We start from the raw sequence: 24598 nt of genomic DNA on the forward strand, positions 1-24598 counted from the left end.
GGTGTCTCTATTAATTTCAGTAGGAGAACTAATTAAATGATATAAGTAAAGGATTTAGAAACACAGTTCATGGCTCGACTAAAATTTACATGAAAGCACAATCACTGGCCAGCACAGCATAAGACTTGCTCATGGAGATAGGTCGCTAGTTGTTTCCCAGAGCTATGTAGAGTGAGTGCTCTATTTTTACCACTATCTCTAGAACAGTGCTAACATTTTGACTTCAGCTAATACACTCCTTGCTGTCATACCCTGAATTCACAAAATCAGAATAAAGGACATGCCGGGCAGTGGTGGCGCACGCCTTTAATCCCAGCACTTGGGAGGCAGAGGCAGGCGGATTTCTGAGTTCGAGGCTAGCCTGGTCTACAGAGTGAGTTCCAGGACAGCTGGGCTATACAGAGAAACCCTGTCTCAAAAAACCAAAAAAAAAAAAAAAAAAAAAAAAAAAAGAATAAAGGACATATCCTAAAGGAAATAGTTCCAAATTTATGCTCACAAATTTCAAGAAGTTATTATGTTACTGTTGGTTCTAGTCTCTGCCAAGTCCATTTTATTATTAGTTTGAACTCCACGAGAGCAAACTGCTGCACAGAATACTTACCATCTGGGGGAAGCTGACTAGAAAACTCAGCTGGTAAAGTCAAAAGTGCGTAGTCTTTCAATGCTGCCAGCCACAGGCGGCTGAGTGTTGGCAGTTCAGGCTGCACCAGGGTTATCAAACTGTCTGGAGGCAGCTCGTCTATGGTGCCATAGTCATCATCATCGTCGTCAGTATTTTTCATTGCTCTCTTTGGTTTTGACTCTGCTTCTTTCTTAATATTCATAGCAACCACATATACCTAATAAGACATTCATGAGTTGAAAATATGGCTTAAGATAAAAATGGAATATTTTAGATTGTTATAATCATGCAGTTACATGATCATGGAAATTGGTATAGATATTAGGACATATATAACTTTATGAATTCATTTTTGATGATTTTTTTTCAAGACAAGGTTTCTCTGTGTAGCCCTGTAGAGTAAAAAATTATAAAGGCCATTTTATAAAATATGTGTAGATTTTTCCGCCTTACAGAACTCGGAACTGAAAATAAGATTTCAGGCCTTCACATTCCAGGTGAAGGACACTTGCTGGATTACATTCCCCAAGCCTCACCCAAGGCAGGAAGGCATTCCTGACTACAGATAAAGATGTTATCACCTAGGTGGGGCCATAGCCCTATAGCCGGAAAAAGTGACTCTAGATCATTTGGGCTAGATTCTCTGAAATGTTCCACTGTTCTTGGTTACCCCTCCCTTGGTCTTCCCAGTGCTATGTTCAAAATTTGTAAAACAACCAATCATGTGTAAACGCGCGAAAATGCCTTCCTTCCCCCACCCCATGCTATAAAAGACCCTTTATCCCACCACACGTGGCCAAAAACCCTGCTCTTGGAGCTAAAGAGCTTGTCGTTTTTGACCGCCGGCTCCTCCCCTAATAAACCTCTGCTGATTGCATCCAGGTATGGTTTCTTGTGATTTTGGGGTGGTTGCGATTCCGGAGGCTTGAGGAAGGGTCTCCCGAGTATGGGGGTCTTCAGCCCTGGCTGTCCTAAAGCTCACTCTAAAGACCAGGCTGGCCTTGAATTAACATAGATCTGCTTGCCTCTGACTCCTGACTCCTGAGCGCCACTTCTGCCAGGCACTTTCTGAATTCTTGATAGCTACTAAAGAGTGATTTCACCTCCTGCTTCTGAAGCTTTTTTTTTTTTTTTTTTTTAATTTATCTGATTTCTAACTATTCCTCTCCCAGCGTATCCCTTAAGTAGGCTTCCCTGAGTTACTGGGGATCCTTGGTCCATTTTACAAAGTTTCTCCTGGCACAGAGTGTAACTTCCTGTCTACTTCCTCTTTCCCAGGCTTACTAGACACAATCAAACAGCATTCAAAGAAAAGGAATGAGAGAAGGGAGGTGGCCAGAGAAAGGATATCCATAAATATCCCCCTAATCTGCCTCCTACACAGGCCTCAAGTGATACTTAGAAATCTCACAATTACAACAGATAGCCAATGTAGGTAATGTACTTACCACATATATTATCTGTGTCCTTTGTAGTTTGTGACTTTTAAAAACAGACACGGAATAGCAACTTTCCTAAAGCATGTTCAGGGTAACTCCTTGTTGAGTTTTTTTTTTTTTTTTTTTTAATACACTTATATTTAGTCTCTGTACAAGTGATATTACAGTGTTGGAAAACAGTAATTGAAACAGGGAAAAGCAGAGAGCAGTGAACATAATTTAGAGTACGAGGATTACAGCTTGGGTTATAAACACCACATTCATGTTTCCCAAGGGGGTTTTTTGGGGGAGGTTTGGCGGTTGTTTTGTGTTTGAGACAGGTTCTCACTGTTACTCTGGACAGCCTGAAACTCACTATATAGACCAGGTTGGCCTCAAACTCATCAAGATCAGCCTGTGTCTGCCTCCTGAGTGTTGGGATGAAAGGTGTGTATCATACCCACACTTCCCAATCATTTCCCAAGCTGTCCTGCCCTTCCCACCTCTACCCCCCCCCCACTCCTGTCATCTCAATCTTGTGGTTAAACTGACATTCGAAGTAAGTGTCCAATAATGACTGTAAATAAAAGGAGCAATTCATTTGAATCCTCAGTTGGTACCTTGCTTTTGTTATCATGCTATGAACTAAGACAACAAAGACAAAAATATCTACTTTTTTCTCTATAAACTCAAAGATACAATAAATGCCAAGATGATAAAGTGCTAAGAAAAAGCCAGGCAGTGGTGGCGCACGCCTTTAAATCCCAGCACTTGGGAGGCAGAGGCAGGTGGATTTCTGAGTTCAAGGCCAGCCTGGTCTACAGAGTGAGTTCCAGGACAGCCAGGGCTACACAGAGAAACCCTGTCTCAAACAAACAAACAAACAAACAAACAAAACACACACAAAAAAAAAAAAAGAAAAAAAAATGCTGAGAAAAAAATCTGAAGTTTGATCTTGGGAGGCTGAGGGGAAATCTGGGTCTGAGGCCAGTTTGGGTTATGCTGTCTTAAAACAAACAGCAAACAACAATTAAACATAAAGAAAGACTGAAAAAAAGAAATGAGAAGTCCCAAACTTTGTTGAGGTAGGACACTCCCTACGGAATCCCCCAGTATCTGGTCCTTATTGAACACATGATGGCTCTGAATGAATGAGCAAATCTTAGGGAGTCCAGAAGAGGGACAGACCATAACCACAGAGCAAAGCAAAGGCAGGGCAGAGTGTGACAGGCAGACCTTCCCTCAGAGGCAGGAGGAGCAGTGAAGACAGGAGAGCAGGGCCTGCTGGTGCTCACACTGCACTGGTTCCAGCACTGAGCACAGGAGGCAACAAGGAAGGAGTCCCTGTAGGGGTGTCATGTCAGAGAGACGGATTCTTATATAGCTTTCATTTTAATAACTGCTATGGGAGGTTGGAAAATCAAAAATCTGCACATGATAGCACCCACCTGCAACCCTACTACTCAGGAGACTGAACCTGGAAAATCCCTACAAGTTTGAGGTCAGCCTGGTCTATATGACTTCCAGGCTAGCCAGGGCTGCATAGTGAGACATTATCTTTAAAAAAAATTAACACATACGAGTTGAAAAAAATGCCTCATAATCTCAATACCCAGTTCCATGTTCTTTCTTTGTAAGTTATAAATTTGCTGTACAGAGGACTCTTTAATTTTACAAGTTAATATACAGTTTTCTCACTCTTCATAATCATATCCTAATGGCTACACTGCATAGACAGTAATGTGTCCACTAATTTCCCTATAGTTGAACAAATTTCATGTTTTCTTCAGATCAAAGGCCTAGGTAATCAAAGAACTTAAACTCACACACAAAGTACATTTACCTCTTCATGTTACAGATAACACTGTAAGTAACAAAGCTAGGAACTGATTTCTTTGCCAGAGAAAAGGACCACAGGAGTTCCAGGGTCAATGACAGCAAATGTTTTGATGACTCTCAATGGAAGTGCACGTGCTTCCTTGTAAGCTTTGTTGTTCTGGGTATGTACTTGGAAAGATACAAGCTTTAAGGCCAAGTAAGACAAGTTCTGAATGTGGCCAGTGATTTGAATAATTGTTATCCAGGGCTTTAGTGGAAGTAATCTCAATGGAGTGAATAACTAAGGAAGTGGAGATAGTGGAATTCTTTCAGCAAACTTCAGGGGGTGAGAAAAGACAGCCAGAAAAGGAGAACACAAAGACAAAGAGCAAGAGCAGGAAGATGATGTGAGGACCCAGGAGGGGATGACTGACAGCAGAGAGCTTTGAACTCTTCATATAAACATCTGCCTGGTATCTACTCTTGTCCTCTAAGTTTCCACTAAACATCACTTGCTCCAGAATTTGCAGCCCTGAGCCTACAGCCTAGCTTAGCCCTGCCCTGTTTCAGAACTCTGGGTTTCTCCTGTGGTAGCTCTCTATCGCATCTCCTAGTTTTCAGTTGTCTTGCTAAGTAAATACAGCACATCTGTCTTGTTCTTTACTATTCTGCCTGAGAGCTGACATTTCATAATATATTGTTGGATAAATCAGAGTGGCAATAAGAGAAATATTATTCCTGGATTGAAGCAAAACTTTAATAACTGTAAAACTAATTGTAGCAGGTAATGTTCATTATGGATAAAATAGCAGATATTGCACACAGTCCTTTACATCGATATCTAACTTAATTCACATTATAATCCTATAAAATATTTAGTCATTCCCCAAACTTTAATGTTAAAAACCAAATAGAGCTAGAGAGATAGCTCTATGATTAAGAGCACTTGTGCAGAGCATCAGGCATGCATGTGGTATACATACATACACACACACATATACAAAACATTTATACATATACAAAATTAAAAATAAAATAAATATTAATGTGATGAAAACAAGTTTTGAATAGGCAAGTAAGTAATATCCAATGTCACACAGTTCACATAAACCTCAAGAGTTGGAGGAGTTGGCAAACAAACTCTCTAGGTAAAAAACCAGAGGTAAAATAGTTCTGAGTGGACAGACCTAGGTCGTGCTGGAATAGTTCTGAGTGGACAGACCTAGAATACGCTGGAATAGTTCTGAGTGGACAGACCTAGGTCGTGCTGGAATAGTTCTGAGTGGACAGACCTAGAATACGCTGGAATAGTTCTGAGTGGACAGACCTAGGTCGTGCTGGAATAGTTCTGAGTGGACAGACCTAGAATACGCTGGAATAGGTCTGAGTGGACAGACCTAGAATACGCTGGAATAGGTCTGAGTGGACAGACCTAGGACGTGCTGGAATAGTTCTGAGTGGACAGACCTAGGTCGTGCTGGAATAGGTCTGAGTGGACAGACCTAGGACATGTTGGAATAGGTCTGAGTGGACAGACCTAGAATATGTTGGCATCTGAGAAAGTGATAAGAGAAATGAAGTGGTGTAACAATTCCCAGTCAGCAAGAAAAACTAAGCCTGAGGAACAAATTGATAAACAATAATACATTTTACCACCAACTACAAAAGAACTCCAAATTAATGCATACTACTATTTCTGTTACGTGGCATTCTGACCCAATTTTTTTTTAAAAAAGATTTATTTTATTTATATGAGTACACTATAGCTGTCTTCAAACACACCAGAAGAGGGCATCAGATCCCATTACAGATGGTTGTGAGCCACCATGTGGTTGCTGGGAATTGAACTCAGGACCTCTGGAAGAGCAGTCAGTGAGTCAGTGAGTGCTCTTAACTGCTGAGACATCTCTCCAGCCCCTGACCTAATTTTTTTTTTTTTTTTTGGTTTTTTTGAGACAGGGTTTCTCTGTGTAGCACAGGCTGTCCTGGAACTCACTCTGTAGACCAGGCTGGCCTCGAACTCAGAGATCTGCCTGCCTCTGCCTCCCAAGTGCTGGGATTAAAGGCATGCGCCATCACCGTCTGGCTCCTGACCTAATTTTTAAGGCATTTATTTATCTCAGTTAGGTGCCAGGCACAATGGTTTGCACTGTTATACTGCATGGCTTATAAAAGATATCATTTCCATTTTAAAGAGGCAGTGATCCAGTTGTCACCTGAAGGACTCACACAGATGATAGATCTTAAGATAGGACTTGTTCCAGGGCTTGACTCAATATTTAATGTTCTTTACCCTTAACACTGCCAAGCTTCCCAGCAGGTCTATCAGTCACAGAAGCAAATGTGCAGAGGACCTGCCACCATAAAAACGATCTCACATGGCCATCAGAGCACACAATGCTACACATGCCTAGGACAATTAATTAGGGAAGAGCTGAGACTGAAGAACAATTTTTAGGGGGGTATTTAAAAATAAATAAATAAAATCCACTAAATAATATCTTTCCAGATTTGCATTAATTTAAAAAACCTAAAATTTAATAAATAAAAGCAATCATGTTACTAAAATAAGCAAAAAAACCCCAAAACAAAACAAAACAAACAAACAAACAAAAAAAACCAAAAAAACCAAAACCATTATTTTTCTAAAATATCAGAGTGAAATACAGGATCCCAAGGATATTTTACTTGTAAGACAGCTGGATCTATAGTCTAAAACTTGGAGAGAAAATTAATTCTTATGGTACTTCACTGATATACCATATTTTCTTTCTCTGAAGGAATGTATCTAAGTCCCTAGCCTGAAGCTCGGTATCCTTTATGTAAACTGATTACTGCACATGCTGAGGTAGCATTGCTGCTCAGTGCTCATAACCACCTGCACCGCAGGGACAGGGAAGAGGAGGGGCTACAAGGATGCTCAGAAGCTAAGAGGACCTGAGTCTGGTTCCCAGCACCACATGATGCCTCACAACCACCCAAAACTCCAGTTCTAAAATATCTCTTTTCTGGCCTTTGAAAGTTACAAATAATCCCTCTTCAATACAAAGAATGTTCCTTTTGTGTTTTTCAGACAGGTCTTGGTTTGTAGCTTTGATTGGCTCAGAACTTGCTGTGAAGCCCAAGAGTGTCCCTGACATGGCAGTCTCCTGCCCCAGCACACCTAGCACTGTGATTAAAGGTGTACGCCATTATACAAAGTGAGATAAAGGTTTGCAAAGGACCAATCGATGAAGGTAGAAAGGCTTTCCATGCCAAGGGCCAGTTTAAACATACAAAGGGTTCTCCACTGAGCCTTAGATGGAGGAATGTGAGTTGTTAGAGGCCATGTTTACCTCTGCCCATGCCTTAAGAACAGCCAGCTTCTCCATGGTGGTGGCACTCTCTCGGTACAGTTGACTAGAAGATCCCTTTCCAGCCTGAACTTTGTCCAGAGAGGAAACAAGTAGATTATGCACCCGACGGAGGTCATTGAGATCGCTGACAACCCCGCTTCCGATCCACGCGCTGCACACCTGGGCAGGGAACAGCAGCAGTTACTGTGTATGGAGCAACTGAATAAAGGACAGCGACAGGGGGTGTGTGTGTGGAGGGGGGGGTCCTCATATCCCTGCACAGAGAATAAAAGCGCTCATTCTATCCTGTTGCAGAAAACAGAGCAGTGCTGAGTTTCCACTCTCTGTCTGTCCGAGACAGGGCTTTGCCATGCACTACAGGGTGGCTTTGAACTCATTTACTAAGTACAGGAATTAAAATTTGTGCCACCATGTCCAGATTCTATGTTTCCACTATGTAACAAAAATTTAAAATAAGTAGTTTTCTACCTAAAGTAGTTCAGTCTTGAAAGATTCTTCAACAATTATCTGTTTACTATCATCAAACTATCAAATTAGTTATCATGAAAGGCTTTTTTAATAAGGGAAAAAGAAAACTACAGAGTTTTATAACTTCATTCATTGCACTTACAGATAGAAAGGAGAGAAGATGCTCAGACATCAGGACAGCTTGTGTATAAAGACACAAGGATGTGAGGTGAGGAAGAAGTGAAGACCAGAAAAGCTGAGGTCAGACAGGATAAAGGTTACATACTCTGTGTACTAAAATCGGATGATGGTACTGAGTTGCCAACAATCCTTGGCATTAGATTTATGCTTTAGAAAAGGTATTTACAGGGCAATAAACAGCACATTCACTTTCCTGTCTCTTACGGAACTGCATGAGACGGACATGACATGGGTGGACCTGGGAATAAAAGGAGATATCCAAGGAAACCTTGGAGACAAAAGACTCAAGAATGTGACACCACGTATGCCGGGCACAGAACACTGAGAGGTGGGGTAGGGAGTCAAAGCTCCGAATCTGGAAGAACAGAGGGAAGGGGGAACCACCATCAGGAAGGAGGGCAGCCATCCACACCAGGAAAGGTCAGTAGAGACAAGTTAGCATAGGTTTGAGTCCAAACATTTTCACATGTGGGTTCTAAGTGCCACTAAAAGATTTCAGGATGGATATTCAGAAGACAGCTGGAAACTCTGTTCTTCTACTGCAGGGGCAAGTGGAAGGTAACCACATAAGACTAGAAACTTCTACTCAGAGGCAATGACTAAAGTAAGATTAGGAGGCAGATTTGTTTAGGAAGAGACTATCATAAAGGCCTTTTATCAACACAACGGGGGAAGCAGGCAGGACAACAGAAATCAATGGAAACCCAGGAAAATGAAGGAGAACCACGTGAGGACAGACACGGAAGTCGGCAGAAAGATGCCATCCAGGAAGAGGCCTAGACAGGGCCACTTCGGCAACTATGCTTACACCCATGACTTCTGCGTAAAAGGATGAAGGAGCAGGCACCACTTGAGGGCGCACAGGTACGAAGGGTTGGGGCTGAAGCTCACTACGGACACAAGCACACTGTGGACGGACACATGGACTTTTGTGATAGGGACTTCATGAGGAATCAGTCGCTCAGAGACAAACCAAGACTAAAACCTCATCCAGCTTCAGGGGCAAGTAAGTGCAGTAAGCGCAGGTTTTCCTTCCAGAAAGACTATAAAACCACTCTGGGTTTCCGGAGTATCTGTGTTTCAAATCATGGCTAATGGACTTGTGTTCCTTTATTTAAAAACCTTAAAAACTGACCAAATACTTATATCAATAATTTTATTTGTTTAAAAACTGAAAACTGTGTTTAATAAAAATAAGATTACTTAAAAACACTTAAATTGTTATTAAGGGCATACTGGCAAGACAAATTGCCCACCAAAATAATTCTGCAAACAGCAAGTAAAAAGTGAAATACAAGATAATAGGAGTATCAAAAGAAATAAAGAGTTGATTCTTACAGAAACTAAACATACTGGAGATACAGGACTTTTGTGCAATTTGGTTGAACTGTAACTAAAAGTCAGGGAACTTTGTGAACACCAGAAATGTGGCCCTAAGCTTTCCTTGCAAAGCTCCTACCTACTTCTTCTTCTTTAAAGAGTCGAGGGCAGCTGTTCTCAACCTGTGGGTCACAACCACTCTGACAAACCTGTCTCCGAAAATATTCTCCATTATGACTCATACCAGCAAAATTAGTTAGGAAGTTGCACTGAAAATAACGTTGTGGTTGGGGGTCTGCACACCATGAGGATCTGTGTTAAAGGCCACAGCATTAGGATGATTGAGAACCACTCGTCTAGGAGCTGAAGGGATGGCTCAGTGGTTCAGAGCTCCTGTTGCTCTTGCAGAGGACCAGAGTTTGGCTCCCAGCACTCATGTCAGACAACTCACATTGCCCACAACTGCTCCAGGTGATCTGATGCCTTCTTTTAGCATCTGTGGTCACCCATATGTCTGTGAGCATATACACATTTACATAAAGAAATAAAAATATAAGTGGGTTTTTAAAAGGATTTTATACCTGGAAACTGCAAGTAATGCTTTATGGATTTGTTAGTAAAGAAAGACAATGCAGTTAAGGTTCAACAAAACCATATTTAGAGGAAATACCCCGGCCCCACACCAAGCAAGCCAGCGTACATTTTTATATTTTGGGCTCAGTGAAATATTTAAGGTGTACTGTGTCTGTGACTCTGCTCAGCTTTACTTGACTGTTCTGCCGCCTCACAGTAGCAGCCAGCCATCCTACACGTGAGGCTTCCTCCTGTGTGTCTAAAGATTACCTTCATTAGAAGCTTCTGAAGGTGAAGTCATTCTTACCAACAAACCAGAACCTTCTAAGCAGCCCCTTCCTTTATAAAGTAAAAGAATGTGCAACTTACTGTCCCACCAGTTTCTTTTCTTTTAAAAAATATTTTATTCATTTATTTTATGTGTATGAATACATTGTAGCTGTCTTCTAACACACCAGAAGATCCCTCACAAATCCCATTACAGATGGTTGTGAGCCATCATGTAGTTGCTGGGAATTGAACTCAGGACCTCTGGAAGAGCAGTCAGTGCTTTTAACCACTGAGCCATCTCTCTAGCCCCCTCCCACCAGTTTCAAACTAAGTTTCCTCAGGCAACCAGAAAGGAGGCCAGACATTCGAACCTGCCACTAGGGAACAAAAACCATTATAGAAAAAGCAACTTATGCCACCACCAAGTTTAAGGGAAACTCAGCACTAGGAGCTTCCATCCTGCCCCCTTGTGAGATGAAGTTCTAGCGGCTTTCACCTTTCTAGCAATCAGCAGCTTTGTAGGAGGACCTGCGTGCTACACTGAGCTCAGAACTCTAATACAAAGATCTATCCCTTATAGCAATAGCCCTCTTCTCTCTGTGCCAAGCTGTCTGTGGAAGGAGATAATTCACTTAAAGGCAACAAGTACCAGAGAAACCAACTCAATGAAAAGAAGTACGATCATTCAATCACGAGAACAAAGAACTTCAAACTGGGCACTGCAGAGAGCAGAGTCTCCAGGTCACATGCAGTGTGAGTTTGGATTCTAAGCAAAGATGGGGGCCAGAGCTCTACTCTCCAGCAGACTGTGGAGGAGACAGCTGATGCTCTCTGCTCAGTGGTGCACAAAGAATGCCATTTTTTAAAGATTAGAACTCAGTGCATGAATCCTTACTCAGGGGGAGGCATGGGAGAGGAAGGCCCTCAGCACAGGGTTAGGACGTGTGCTTGGCTCTCTAGCTGTGGATACGACAATGTGAGACTAAGTCTCATGGACTGATGATGCGATGTCACTTCTATAATATGTAGCTCTTTTTAGGATAATTCAGTACCAGGAATCCAAGAGTTCTCATAGCCTATGGTCAAAATGTTTAGTACCTAACTGTTACTACACTCCTTTCATTATTACAGATTCTATATATTATGTTTGTTTTGGCTCCATTATGATGTTCACAGGTCTGTAGGAGCTAAGGATCTCAAGCTGAGTCCTGAGCTATGACAAAAAAGGAGTGTGATTAGCGCCTACTATTTTATATTTCCTATAGAATAAAAAGGAAAAAGATGAGGGGGTAGTGACATGGTGCCCTCTGTCAGAACAATGACCTGAGTGGGAATCCACACAGTGGAGGAGACAGCCAACACAAGTTGCCCTGACCTCCACATAAGCACAGTGACTCACACAGATCAAAGAAGTAATTTGAAAATGTATAAAAAGGAATGAACACTATTGTATTTCCAAGGCTAACATAATTTGATTTTCTCCCTTTAAGTGAAATCTAAGACCTCTAGGAATTTACAGAAGTCAGCTATAGGAAGCCTGCTTTCTTCTTACCTGGCAAGCTTTTGCTATTATGTCTGATGGTGTATCTTGTGAAAAGGCTGGTCTTAGGGCAGCTCCCACCTAGAAAAATGAGCACATTTTTATTTTAGAGACGAGAGGTAAACAGAAAGCCTTTTGAGTCATTGGAGGTTAAAACACCAAATACACATCTATGTTCCTTTCTTCTTTATCATCTCCTTCTTATCCCTTTTATTTATAGTAAGATTAAACATAACATTTTTCCTTGCTTCTTAGGAAATTATCAATATCAAATCTATATGGAAAGTATGCCCAAAGGACAATCTTGTTTCCTTTGTTTTTGTTTCTGTTTAAAAGTAAATGGGATTTTTCTAAGAGTCATGTGTTATCAAAGATAAGCATAGACTGTTATGTTTTTTGTGTTTCCTCCTCACCCACATATGTAGTTTCTAAACATATTTCTAATAGCATTTGTGTATCTCTTGGGATTTGTGTATCTCTTCATGTAAGTGGATCAATTTCATTAAATAACTGAAGAATAATAAAAATTAAGAGGCACTAAAACACCTTAAAACCATCTCATCTTAAAAGTATTGGCTTTTAGGGATGGGTAAAAGCAGTGGGTAAAAGCAGCGGGTAAAAGCAGCTGCCCAGAAAGCTAGACAATCTGAGCTTGACAGTGGGAACCACAGGGAAAATAGAGAACTGACTCTTGAAAACTCTTCTGACCCCCATACAAACATTTACGTGTGTATACAAACTCTCTCCCTCTCTCTGACACATGTACTCACTCTCACCATGCACATAATAAAAGATAATAATTCACTGTTATTAAGCTTTTCTATTATATCAATAAGTAAAGGAATACAGACAAGCTTTAGTTTTAAGGAAGCCAGCATCAGCCATGAATTCTCAGATAGATGATGAGATGTAGCATGCATAGGCCGAATAAAGACATTACATGAAGTCTAACGCTATGCTGCGATTTCTACCAACGGTCGCTACATTGTTTACACAGTAGTCTGGAGCCAGTCAAAGGTTCTGTTCTATGACTTAATAAAGGTGAAGAGTCAATATTGAACTTAGAGCAATTGATAACTGTTCTGTGGGTACATAGGACAATGTTCTTACCCTTTGGAAATACAGTTCAAATGGCTCAAGGGTAACATTTGACAGACTAAAATAGTTTGAAATGACTTAGGAAAAAACTGTATGTACATACGTGTGTTTGTGGAAAGAGAAAAAGGCATAGCAAGAAAGAGAGAAGAAGAGAAAGAGTCATCTTTCAAACAAATAAATCAAAGCGAGCAATAGACAAAAATGGTGAAAGGATAAAAATGGTTTTAGAATATTTTCCTGAATATTTGAAATTATTTCTAAAGAAAAAGATTTGAGAGGCTAGAGAAATCATTCAGTGGTTAAGAGCACTGGCTGCCCTTCCAGAGGTCCTGAGTCCAATTCTCAGCAACCACATGGTGGCTTAGAAGCATCTATAAGGGGATCTGATGCCCTCTTCTGTCATGCAGACATACAGGAAGACAGAGCATTCATATACATACATAAAAAAGTACATCTTTTTTAAAAAACAGATCAGAGTATCAGGGTATTGTTACTTGTTTTGGAGATTTTTTTTTTTAAGACATGGTCATATAGCCCAGGATAGCCTGGAGTGCTACCTACTCTTATTTGTGCCTCCTGAGACAATAGGCCCCTCACTAATACACTGGATTAAATAAGAGACCCTCATTCTGTCTGGGAGTAAGCAGTTGTATACGGGCACTTGGACTAAAGATATAACTTTCCACCTATATTTAAAAGAGTTACATATTACTCACAGGTATAATTCTGAGGAGTATATGAACACAACTTCCTTCCTTCCTTCCTTCCTTCCTTCCTTCCTTCCTTCCTTCCTTCCTTCCTTCCTTCCTTTCAGTACAGGGTCTCTTTATCTAGTCCTGACTTTCCCAGAACTCACTATGTAGACCAAGATGGCCTCCAATTCACAGAGATCCTCCTGCCTCTGCCTCTGCAGTGCTGGATTGAGAGTATGCACCACCACCTGGCTTGAATGCAGCTTTTAGACAAGACATTGTGTGTCTGAAACCAAGTTTTGCAATAATTTCCGTTTTAAAAAAAAGACTTCTATTTTGCTTGCCAATGTAACTGCCTCTTAACTTTCACATAGCCTTTCCCCCATTACTAGGATTAGTTTACTGTGTGTCTGAAATCTTAGAGTACAAATCTCAGGAAAAACAAGTTTTTGTGTTTAGGATGTGGTAAAAACCATCTCGTAAGTCTGCTCCTTTCAGTAATACCTTTGGAGTTATTACCAGGAGTCATCCCCTCACTTGGTTATCAACAAGTTATCACTTTTATTTCTAAAACTGTTCATCCAGCTTCAGCGTACCCATAGACAACACCATCAAACCTGCAACACTTCTGTGAATATCCCTTTATCATTTAAATGGCATGGCATGACACAGCTGAACATCTAAGCACAAGACTGGAAAGCAAGGCTGGAATTCCTATTCCTAGTTTTATCATTAATATGTTCTCACAGATTAAAAACAGTTTGACCCTTCTCCAGTTGTAGGTTGACTGAAGCTTTGAAACAGATAATAAAGCTTTGAGTTCCATATGAAAAGAGACTGTAATCCCTCCTTTAGTGGCCCTTGCAAACTTCATTTAGTCTATAATAAGCCACAAAACTTACATTAGCTTGATACTGCTCCAGGATCACATGACCTGGAAATTCTGGCTCAGGCACAGATGCAAATTTCTTGATAATGTCTTCAAGTGCCTGGAGCCCAGCCATTCGCAGTTGGTTGCTATGATCAGTTGCAGCCATGAATGCCATTCGAATCAGGTCAGAGAGATGCAACACTAAAAGGTCATCTGCAAAGGAAAGCAGACTATAGACGGGAACGTTCACCCAGACTAGTGCAGTGCATAAAAATATGAAACAATTCGATAATGCACTTAGAATTCACTATGTCTAAAAAATAAAACTCAAGTGTCCCAGAGCAGCAGTAGACTTTAATACCATGCAATCACAGACAACTACAGGATATACACTAACAGCTGAAGCAAAACACAGGGGTAACATGGCTTTCCCAAATGGGCTTGTAATTCTCTCAGAACAGACACTGTACAGGGTCAGATACTGACTATTTTTGTCTTTGCAGGCCATACTATCTCTTAGGCAATTACTCAACTCTGCTGCTAACACTATGAAAGCAGTCAGAAAGTACTTACAGAATACAATAGACAATGCTATAGAAATGAGTGTGATGAATTCCAGTAAACTATTTACAAAACATGGCTGTGGGTTGCATTCCAATCACAGGCCACAGCCTGACAATCTCTGTTGTAGAAAAACAGTGTGTAGTCAGAAAATTTAGTTACAAAATTATTTTTTAAAAGAATTTTTATGAGAACAGAATGGGAAGGGAGTCTTGTACTTTTAGCACCAGGCCAAGGGTAACCCTGGATCTTGCAAATCTCAAAGAAATTCGAATGACACCAAGTGCAATAATTTTACTACATCCCAGGACAAAGTTCAGCACAATTTAAAGGAACAGCAAAATCCAGCACTAGCTTCACAGCATCTACAATGCCCAGCATCTGACGACAAAGTGCCAAGAACATAAAGTTGCAGAGAACCCAGCTCCTAACAGAAAGAAAGGATCAAGAACCAGAAACTGGTTCAGATATGAAAAAGGTAACAGAATTTGCAGGCAAGAATTCACAGGCACTGTACACTGCCACATAGTAAAGGTAAGCGTGACCGTGATGGCGCAGGAGGGAGTGTGGGTACATAAGGCTTACAGTATAACAAGAAAGATGCTGGGTGACATTAGGATAAGCTAGGTACAAAGATCAGTGAACTCAAAATACAGGGAATGGAATTCAAAGACATGATCATCACACTTAAGTGCTCTAGTCACACTTAAGTGCTCTAGTCCAGAGGACTGAAGGGCGTCTTTTGAAGTCCTGGCAAATCAGTGACTCACCCCACCCCCAAAGATTTATTAAAATTGGAGTTTGTTGTCACTATTGAAAGGTTAACAAGACAGGTTTCCTCAAGCTCCTATCTTAAAACACAAAATTTAGCATTTAAAGTTTAAAGAGTGTATGTTGGGGGTGCCCACTGAAAGTAGAGAGAAGGAAGAGAATTTAGCTGGAGGTCTCCAAAGCTCCTTCCGCTAGAGGAGGAATTAGGGGTCTGGGAGGTTTACTGCAGTCTTGGAGTGATCACTCCTAAAGTTAAGGCGCAGTGCACAGGAAGACCAGGCGATGAGGATGCTTTCCCAAGGGCCTTGAAAGCACAAGTACCAGGTTTGCAAGTTTTCAGAGTCAGAGTTGGCTCATGTTTCATACTGGAACCTAAGCTGAGTCTTGCCATCCAGCCATAGCTGTGAAGTCCCACGCAGCCAAGAGTACATGCAGAGTACATGGGGAGTCACAGCACCATGCTGTGAACAGGTCCTGCATATGAAGGGCATTCTCCTCGTAGATGGGACAGGTAATGCACACCCATGGAGGCCCACAGAGGCTAGAAGGGCTTTAGATTCTCTGGCACTAGAGTTACAAGCATTTGTGAGTCATTTGATGGTCTGAGCATTGAACGTGGGTCCTCTACAAGAGCAGCAAGTGCTTCTAACCACCACGCCATCACTCTAGCCCATGAATGACCTTTTTAAGAATGTTCCCTACACCTCTGTCAGGACACATCATACATACTGGATTCATACGTCTACCTCTCTATCATCTGGACTATTAGTTTTTTTTTCAAGGTATGACTATGATTTTGATTTAGTTAATGGACTAAATAATGATGTGAATACTGACTCCATATTCACTGTTTCCCCTGTGCTCTATGTTCTGATTCACTGTGCACTGCTATAATGTGCAAGGCATTTTAACATATATACATCTACGCTGTCAACTTATGCAAAGTAAAAACCCAGTAGGGTAACAGAGAGACGACTACATACAGGTCTCTTACTGGATCAATTCTCTCAACTTCTCTGGTTTCTTTTTTTTTTTTTTTTTTTTTTCCCCACGAGATGATGCGGGAGACAGACACAATCGGGATAGACAGACAGACTGACTGACTGACAGGCAGCGGGACTCGAACCGGCGCACCAAGAGACGGGGTGCCCTCTGCGGGCGGGAGCCTTAAGGGCCGAGCCACCGGCGGTTCGCTGCTCTGGTTTCTTTAACTATAAAATGAAAATATTTATTACTGGGCCAAATGCTCACTTTTGGCCAAAAAGTGAGCAAAAGGTAAGAAAAAAATGACATTTTCAATAATAAACATTTTTCCTTTTCAAAAGTGCCCAATAATTTTCACATATTTCTCATATGTGAAATATGAGAGTTTGAAATGTGCTGTAGACTCATGAATTCTGACTGTTTCTTTGGCTGGGAATGGCAAAGTTCATTTGACTTTGGACTTGAAAGTTATACTGTCAGAGCCTGGGCCAGGCATGTGGGAATCATGACTGGAGGAGTGGGGGTGATTAAAGTAAAGTCAAAAAGATGTAAGAGACAGAGATGGAAGGGCTGCTGGTCAATACCATGTCAGCGAGCAAGTGTATTTTCTCAGTGTCTTTTAAAGGTAAACAACACAAAGTATGACCAATTCCAGGAAGATAAACAATGACCACAAATGCTTACATGGCGAGTTTATGGAACACAGTATCTATGTTTGTCTAAGGCTGTTTCCTTCAGGCTAGGACAGTCTCTTAAAAACGTATGCATGAGTGGAGGAACTTGGCAGGGTATAACACATGTCTTAATTAAAAACAAAGATAGATGTCGGCAGATCATTCATAATTAATCACAAGCAAGAAGTCAGTCAAAGTTAACTCCAATGTGCTCTCTACATGTACCTTCTCTTTAATGAGTGAGGATTGCGTCCTGAGGAAATGTAAGTTGCAAGCATTGTTATTCTAATATGGTTGAAAGAATAAACTTCATATACACAGATATCTAAATACAAACAAATATTCTAAATACAAGCAAGTAGTATACAGAGACAGACACTTCCAGTCAAGGTAATGCACTGCAATAAATGAAATGCAGAGCCTAAAGCAGACCTCAGAGAGGGGAGACATCTCAGACCTATCAAAAGCACTTCCAGGAAAAGGAGAACTAATTTTACACTTACTTTTTGGGTTTCGTAGTTTAGCAGACCGTGCCAAGGCAAGATCAAAGTGGGCCTGGTCTGCGTTCTCACACAGGTTGATAACCCGGCACAGGCAGTCTGCAGCAAACACCCGAGTGGCCCAGCGAGGAGCCACGAAAGGCTTGGATTTGTCCTCCTCGCCTAGTATAGTGAACATGGCGTCATCATCCATCTCATCCTTCTTCTCAGAGTCTTCATCTTTTCCACTGCTTAAGAGCGTTGCTGCACTCATATCTACAACAACAAAGAAGAGCGCCATGACGCATTCCGAGCTGATGCTTCGGAAAGACAGTTGACTCTCATTCTCCGAACGAGCAACACTGACAAGCTTCTTCTGTATCCGAAACCAAGAAGACATCAGTTACTCATTCACACGCTTCACTTGAATGTTTAAAATGAATTATATGGCATGTTGTACAACAGAGTAGCATGAGATTTTTAAGATGTAAAATTTTAAGTTGAACTTTCAAAAGAGTTTAAAATATATTTCAAAAGCATCTTAATTTATACCATGATTTAACTTTCAACATTTTATAGAAATTTGTAAATGAAAGTTAACAATACTTTTAAAAGTAGGCTCACTAGAAGTATATCTACATGTATAGATTAGAAGCAGAACGATCTTCATTGTTTTGAGAGCATCATTTGAATACATACCACTAGAAGCTGCTAAGACATCTTTACACAGCATTAGCCAGTGGGAAAGCTTTTCAACGGCCAGTGAAGAAAGCATGTGCCCCAACGTGTCATGAATATCAGAGCACAGTTTTCGATCTGTCTCTCGATCTAGCATTCCAAAAAGAAGTCCCTCAAGCCCCGTGTCTGTTATATTAACACCCTGGTGCCGGCAATGGATATCACTTCGAGAACTAAGCCCAGGTGCGAAAGGATTGACATCTGAAAAGGAATTTCCACAAGTCAATTTGTGTGTGATGTTATATGCTATAGGTAGCAATGCATTAAAGACCAAGCCTTATACAACAGTATGAAATACCTTTTAACTATGAGCTCTACTTGCTTACATGGTAAGTATTAAAATAGTATTAAAATTTAATCTGAGATTGATGGTTAATTTCTGGTTTCTTAAACCAATTATTCTGATCTCTTAGAATATAAAAGATTTTCCCCATAATGTATGTTTTTATTCACATTACATCCCAATTGCAGCCCCTCTCCATGAAAGTTTTTAAACAAGAGAATTGTCCAATCAGGAACTCACTACCACCACTGATCTCTTTGTCTCCTGCGTTCTTCGCCAGGCTCATGGCATATTCACACACTTCTGCTGCTTCTCTTTGTGCGAGTTGCCGGAGACAGGCCACAGCCGCTCGTCGGAGCAACAGATGGGAGCTGCAGAGGTGAACCTGTCAGCATCACAAGTCAGGACAGTACTTACAGCTGTGACCCTTTAAGTTCATTCGCCTTGTAAACTCTTACTTCTAAGAGGCTCCTTAATGAAAGACCTTGGTTTTTTTAAATTACCATCAGGGGCTGGGAGATGACTTGGTAGTTAAGAGCACTTGATGCTCTTCCAGAAAACCTGGGTTCAACTCCCAGCACCCATGTCCGGCAGCTTATAAATACCTGTTAACTCCATCTCTGGAGGGAACTGACACCTCTGGTCTCCTTAGGCACCTGCACACATCAGGTGCCCACACCCACACTCAGACACATAAACATACATAATTAAAAATAATAAAATTTAGTTTTTAAACAAATACCACACACCTTTTACAGGATGATCATATCAGTAAGACATACAGAAAATACAGCACTACCAAAACACCGATGCTGAGATCTGCTCTCTAAAGCTCAGATGCTACATTAAATGGAAATTCAGAGGCGTTCTGCACATCCTAAGTCTATGCAAAGTTGCCCTGAAATCTCGTCATCTACAAGTCTATAGAAATCAAATGGAGGAAATACAAAGTACAGGAGCAAAGCATAGTAAGAACTACACATGGAAAAGAATATTAACTTAGAGAGAAGAAAACCAAGCAAACATGAATACAATCAAAAAGAACTAAAAATGGAGGCTTGATTATGGACTTATCCCATTGCAAAATCCCTATAAAAATAAACATAGTACACTCCAATAGCCAAAATAAAATACAGAGATACAATTCTTAGTCCTGGGTGCCAGTGTGGGTTTGAATTCCACCTCTGTTGATTATACTTATATTTGCCTATTTGTAAAATGGGAATGTAATAGTCACAGGATTACAGTAAAGATAAGATTATAACCAAAATACTCATAGCACTACAGATATAGGTTAATTGCTTACTAAATGTTAACTGTCATCATATTATTATAAATCTGTATCTATGCACTGCTTTCTTAGAAAAAAATTAAGCATCTGAGAAAGAATCTGAGCCCCAACAGACGGGGTGGGGAGCAGTATTATGTATAACACAGATTCCTTTATGAACATTTATCTTTACGTTATCAGAACAGCACTCATGAGGTTGGAAAGATAGTCCAACAACAGTTAACAGTGTTTGCTACTCTTTCAGAGGACCAAAGTTTGCTTCCCGGGCTCACATCTGCCTGTAACTGCAGCTCTAGCAGATCAGATATCCTCTTGTAGCCTCTGTAAGCATCCTTCTTACATGATATACAACATAAGCCAGCAAGCACATGCACATAAATTAATACTTTTTTAAAAGTTAAAAAAGAACATCTTTTTACTTAAGATGCACTTGCATAAACTTCACATGCCATGTTCCATTGATATCCCTGGGAAGTCTGCTCTTTTCTGAAGGGAATCTAAGGAGGTGTGGAGGAGGAACTGGGAGGAGAGGAGGGAAGAAAAACTACAGTAGGAAGGTAATATATAAGAGGTAGATAGATAAATAAACAATATTCAAACTCTAGGTTTAAGGGGGTTATAACTGTCCCCTGAGAGGCTCTACAAGCACCTGACCAATACAAATGCAGATATTCACAGCCAACCATTGGACTGGGCCCAGGGATCCCAATGGAAGAGTTAGAGGAAGGACTGAGAAGCTGAAGGGAATGACAACCCCATAGAAAAAATGACAATATCAACTAACCAGACTCCCCCGCCACCGCCTCCAGCTCCCATGTACTAAACCACCAACCAAAGAGTACACATGGATGGGTCCATGGCTCCAGCTGCATATGTAGCAGAGGACTGCCTTATCTGGCATCAGTGGGAAGGGAGGCCCTTGGTCCTGTGGAGGCTTGATGCCCCAGCATAGGGGGATGCTAGGGTGGTGAGGCGGGAGTGGGTGGGTGGGTGGAGAAACACCCTCTTAGAGACAAAGGGGAGAGGGGATGTGATTGGGGGGTTTCCAGAGGGGAGACTGGGAAGGGGGACACTTGAAATGTAAATAAATAAAATAACCATTAAAAGAAAAAGATATACTTGCATAAAACCAGTCTATGAAATCTTAAGAAAAATAATGTAACTGAAGGGAGAAAATCCCAATAAATAAATATCTACCTTTCTTCCTAAACTATAGATTTTTCCCAGACTTGCACTATCACAGCCTCCTCCCTTTACTCCTCTCAGCCCCACCCTCACAAACCCTTCCCTCCATTGTCCCCGTCCCTTCTCCTCAGATAAGGGGGAGTCCCCCATGAGCACTGAACCTCCAACCAAAGAGCATGCAGGGGCTGATTGTAGGCCCTCTACACATCTGTAGCAGATGTGAGCCTTGGTCTTCGTGTGGGTTCCCTAACAACTGACAAGGGAACTGTCTCTGACTCTGTTGCCTAACATTGGATCCCCTTCCCCTAGCTGTGCTGCCTTGTCAGGCATCATCGAGAAAGGATATGCTTAGTCCAGTTGCAACTTGATGTAACAGAATGGGGTGTCTGTAAATCTCAAGACCACAAAGTGGATATCTGGAGAGACGGCTCGGCATTTAACATTGCTAATTATTCTTCCAGAGGACCTTGGTTCAGTTCCCAACACCCACATTAAACAGCTACTGTCTGTTATTCCAGCCCCAGGTTATCTGAAGCTCTCTTTTGGCTCCTGTAGGTACCTGTAGTACATGGTGCACATACACTCATTCAAGCATACACACGCACACACACATACACACATACACACACACACACACACACAAATTAAAGAACAATTAAAATAGATTAATATAATTCTGGAAACTATTATATCACTTGTTTACTGGGCTTTGTACATGGTCTCTGCCTTAACAGTCTGGCTTAAAGCTTTTTGAGTTATATTAGTAGAAAGTGATACACACACAGCAGAAAGCATGTTTGGAAATGTGACTTTTTCACAGTCAAGCAATGTGTGATAGGCCCCTCTAATGATGCTCAACACTAGCGCCAAGCTTCCTCTCATAGTCAGCCATGAGGTCATCTGCATGAGCAGCCAGTATTGGACACAATTCATGGTTTTGTTCACCTGTGCTGTTTGGTAGGTTAAGAGTCATACATGTATTTTCAAATTCTGATATTTTTAACGTATGAAGGATTTATCCAGACCTAATTCTTTCATGATCTAAGGAGCATCTGTATTTACAAAAAAAAAAAAAAAAAAAATCAACCATCAATTATAATAAAAAATAAAATTCAAGAAAATGACTGTTCTTTGCTCAATACTGATACATAATCTCCAACTAAGTTTGCTTTCTCAATTATCAAAGCTGAAGATGACATTCATATAGAAACTTAGTAGCAAATGGCATTATAATATCCATGGTTTGTTTTGCCAAGATATTTTAATACAATAAAGTCATCTTTGCCAAGGTTTCTAAAAAAAAAAAAAAAAAAAAAAAAAAGGATTGAGAATTCATGCATTGATCTTACAATTGGGAATAATTTGATGATATAAAATATATAATGAGACCCAGGAGGTATGTACCATCTATTTTACACAGTTGTGTATTGATAAGAAGTGACATAGCAGTACTGTTGGGAGCCACAGTATAATCTGCCACCCCAAGTTGGCGCTAGCCTCGTGTCTTCTCCAGAAGTAAACAATTATCTGCGCAGATGCTAGGCAGAGAGCCCGCCAAAGTCACTGAATATTGGGTGGTGAGCGAACAGCCAATCAGAAGTAAATACGTCATTCTAGACTGTATTTAAGCCAGGCCCCTTCCACATCTCAGCCCTTCCGCGTTTTCCACGTTTGCTGATACTGAGTAAAAAGCCTCGTTTTGCAGTAACTACCCGATCTCTGCCTCTCGTGTTTTCTCTTCCACGGAGGGTAAAGGGCTGGGGGGGGGGGGGGTTTGCGCGTTAGACAGTACAATTCTTCAGGGACTTAATTCTACTGCTAACGGAAATGCTCACTGTTGGGGTTAATTTGCAGTGGTGCTGCTGTAACAGTTTTCTAGGTTTCTACACCATAAACAGTTCTACCATCTCTCAGTAGCCTATGACTTCAGCAAGGTTCATCTAATTGTGGGTGGACTCTTTCAGCAATGACACTTAAAAGCCTGATTCTTTTTTGTTTTTTTGTTTGTTTGTTTTATGCCAGGCCTCACTATACAGCTCTGGCTGACCTGGCACTCACTATATAGACTAAATGGGCCTCAAACTCATAAAGAACTGCCCGCTTCTACCTCCTGAGTGCAGAGATCATAGGTATGCAACACTATGCCAGGCTAAGGAACATTTACTTAATCATAAAAATAATTTCAAAGTTAAAATCCTTCATTGACAATTTCTAAAATTATTCTAGATGACACAAATACAATGATTCTGTCTAGACAAGAGGAACTGTGGTCACATGACAGACAAAGCAGTCGGTTCCAAGAACAGAAATGGTCCTTCAGAGTGGTGCTTGTGCCTTTAAAAATACATTTTAGTCTCAAACATATCTAGAATTTATTAACTACTATGACAAAATGTACCTCTCAATACATTTGTTGAAAAAACAAATCCTATTCCTTTTGTTTTAGATACTGTATGTGGCTTCACATAATGTAACCATTTCTGGTGACAAGGACAGCAGAATTGATGTGAAGTTACTGAAGTCTGAATTCATTTCACTACTCTGAATGAATGCACATGCAGACTATTTTTCAGCAAGTGTCCTAGCATTTGGTAAATTCAAACTGCATGAGAGGCTTTGGGCAATGTTTCAACAAGGCAACCACTTGAATGCCCCTCTTCTCATCTCTAGGCTGCCATGCCACTCCCTCCCCCAGATGACAATAATCTCACTCACCCAGTCTTTTGGAAAAGGTTCAGGAAAGTATTCCAACATGCCTGGTAATAAAACCCCAGATGTTCCACCAAGGAATCAGCTTGGAAACATTATCTTGTGTTAAGCATAGGAAACTCATTGTGTTCCCTGTGGCTTAGTGATAAAACTCACTCAGTTAAGAGTCAGTTCTTACTTTACTAGATCCTTTTTACTATGTTCTGTCAACCTCTACAGCATGAAAATTTAAAGAGGGAAACAGTGGGGTCTGGAGCAATGTTAATTCAAAGGGGCTAAAATACTTGCCATTCAAGCATGAGGACCTGAGTTTCTATTCCTAGAACTCATGTAAGAGTTAGAAACAGCAGTGCATGAATGTGTGATTCCTGTGCACGTATGAGAAACTGCAGGTAGAGACAGGAGCATCCTTGGAAGCCTGAAGGCCACCTAGCCTGGTGTATACACACACACACACAAGACCCAGTCTCAAACAAGATGGAAGGCTGACAATCTAAGGTTGTCCTTTGACATTTATATGCACATGGTGGTACTTACTGCTCACACTCACACATACACACCAAGATTTTTTTTAAAAACGTTTTCAAAGAAAAAAATCCCAGAAAGGTCTTTCTTATGTCACCTGTTATCCCCCTGTTCCCCTTCCCACTTCCTCGTAGTTCTCTGATAGTCTTCTTTTCTTTTATAAATCTAC

The 24598-nt window shown here is 40.9% G+C and overlaps 1 protein-coding gene across 4 annotated transcripts in view; it reads right to left on the reverse strand.

Annotated features, from left to right (window-relative positions):
- The window catches only part of Heatr5b (HEAT repeat containing 5B), a 76351-nt gene that overhangs the window by 14092 nt on the left and 37661 nt on the right, over window positions 1-24598 (reverse strand). For 2 of the 4 annotated variants that reach the window (XM_034513915.2, XM_076942296.1), the window contains exons 22-28: window positions 18960-19104; window positions 18398-18637; window positions 17723-17974; window positions 14261-14442; window positions 11581-11649; window positions 7197-7376; window positions 605-842 (exon numbers count right to left, since the gene is read on the reverse strand). In XM_034513915.2, coding sequence (XP_034369806.1) covers window positions 605-842; window positions 7197-7376; window positions 11581-11649; window positions 14261-14442; window positions 17723-17974; window positions 18398-18637; window positions 18960-19104 — 1306 coding nt within the window. The remainder of the gene's footprint in view (window positions 1-604; window positions 843-7196; window positions 7377-11580; window positions 11650-14260; window positions 14443-17722; window positions 17975-18397; window positions 18638-18959; window positions 19105-24598) is intronic. The other 2 variants (XM_076942298.1, XM_076942297.1) reach the window with 2 other exon arrangements.

Source organism: Arvicanthis niloticus, chromosome 11 (assembly GCF_011762505.2).
Source record: "Arvicanthis niloticus isolate mArvNil1 chromosome 11, mArvNil1.pat.X, whole genome shotgun sequence".
NCBI classification, from domain to species: Eukaryota; Metazoa; Chordata; class Mammalia; order Rodentia; family Muridae; genus Arvicanthis; species Arvicanthis niloticus.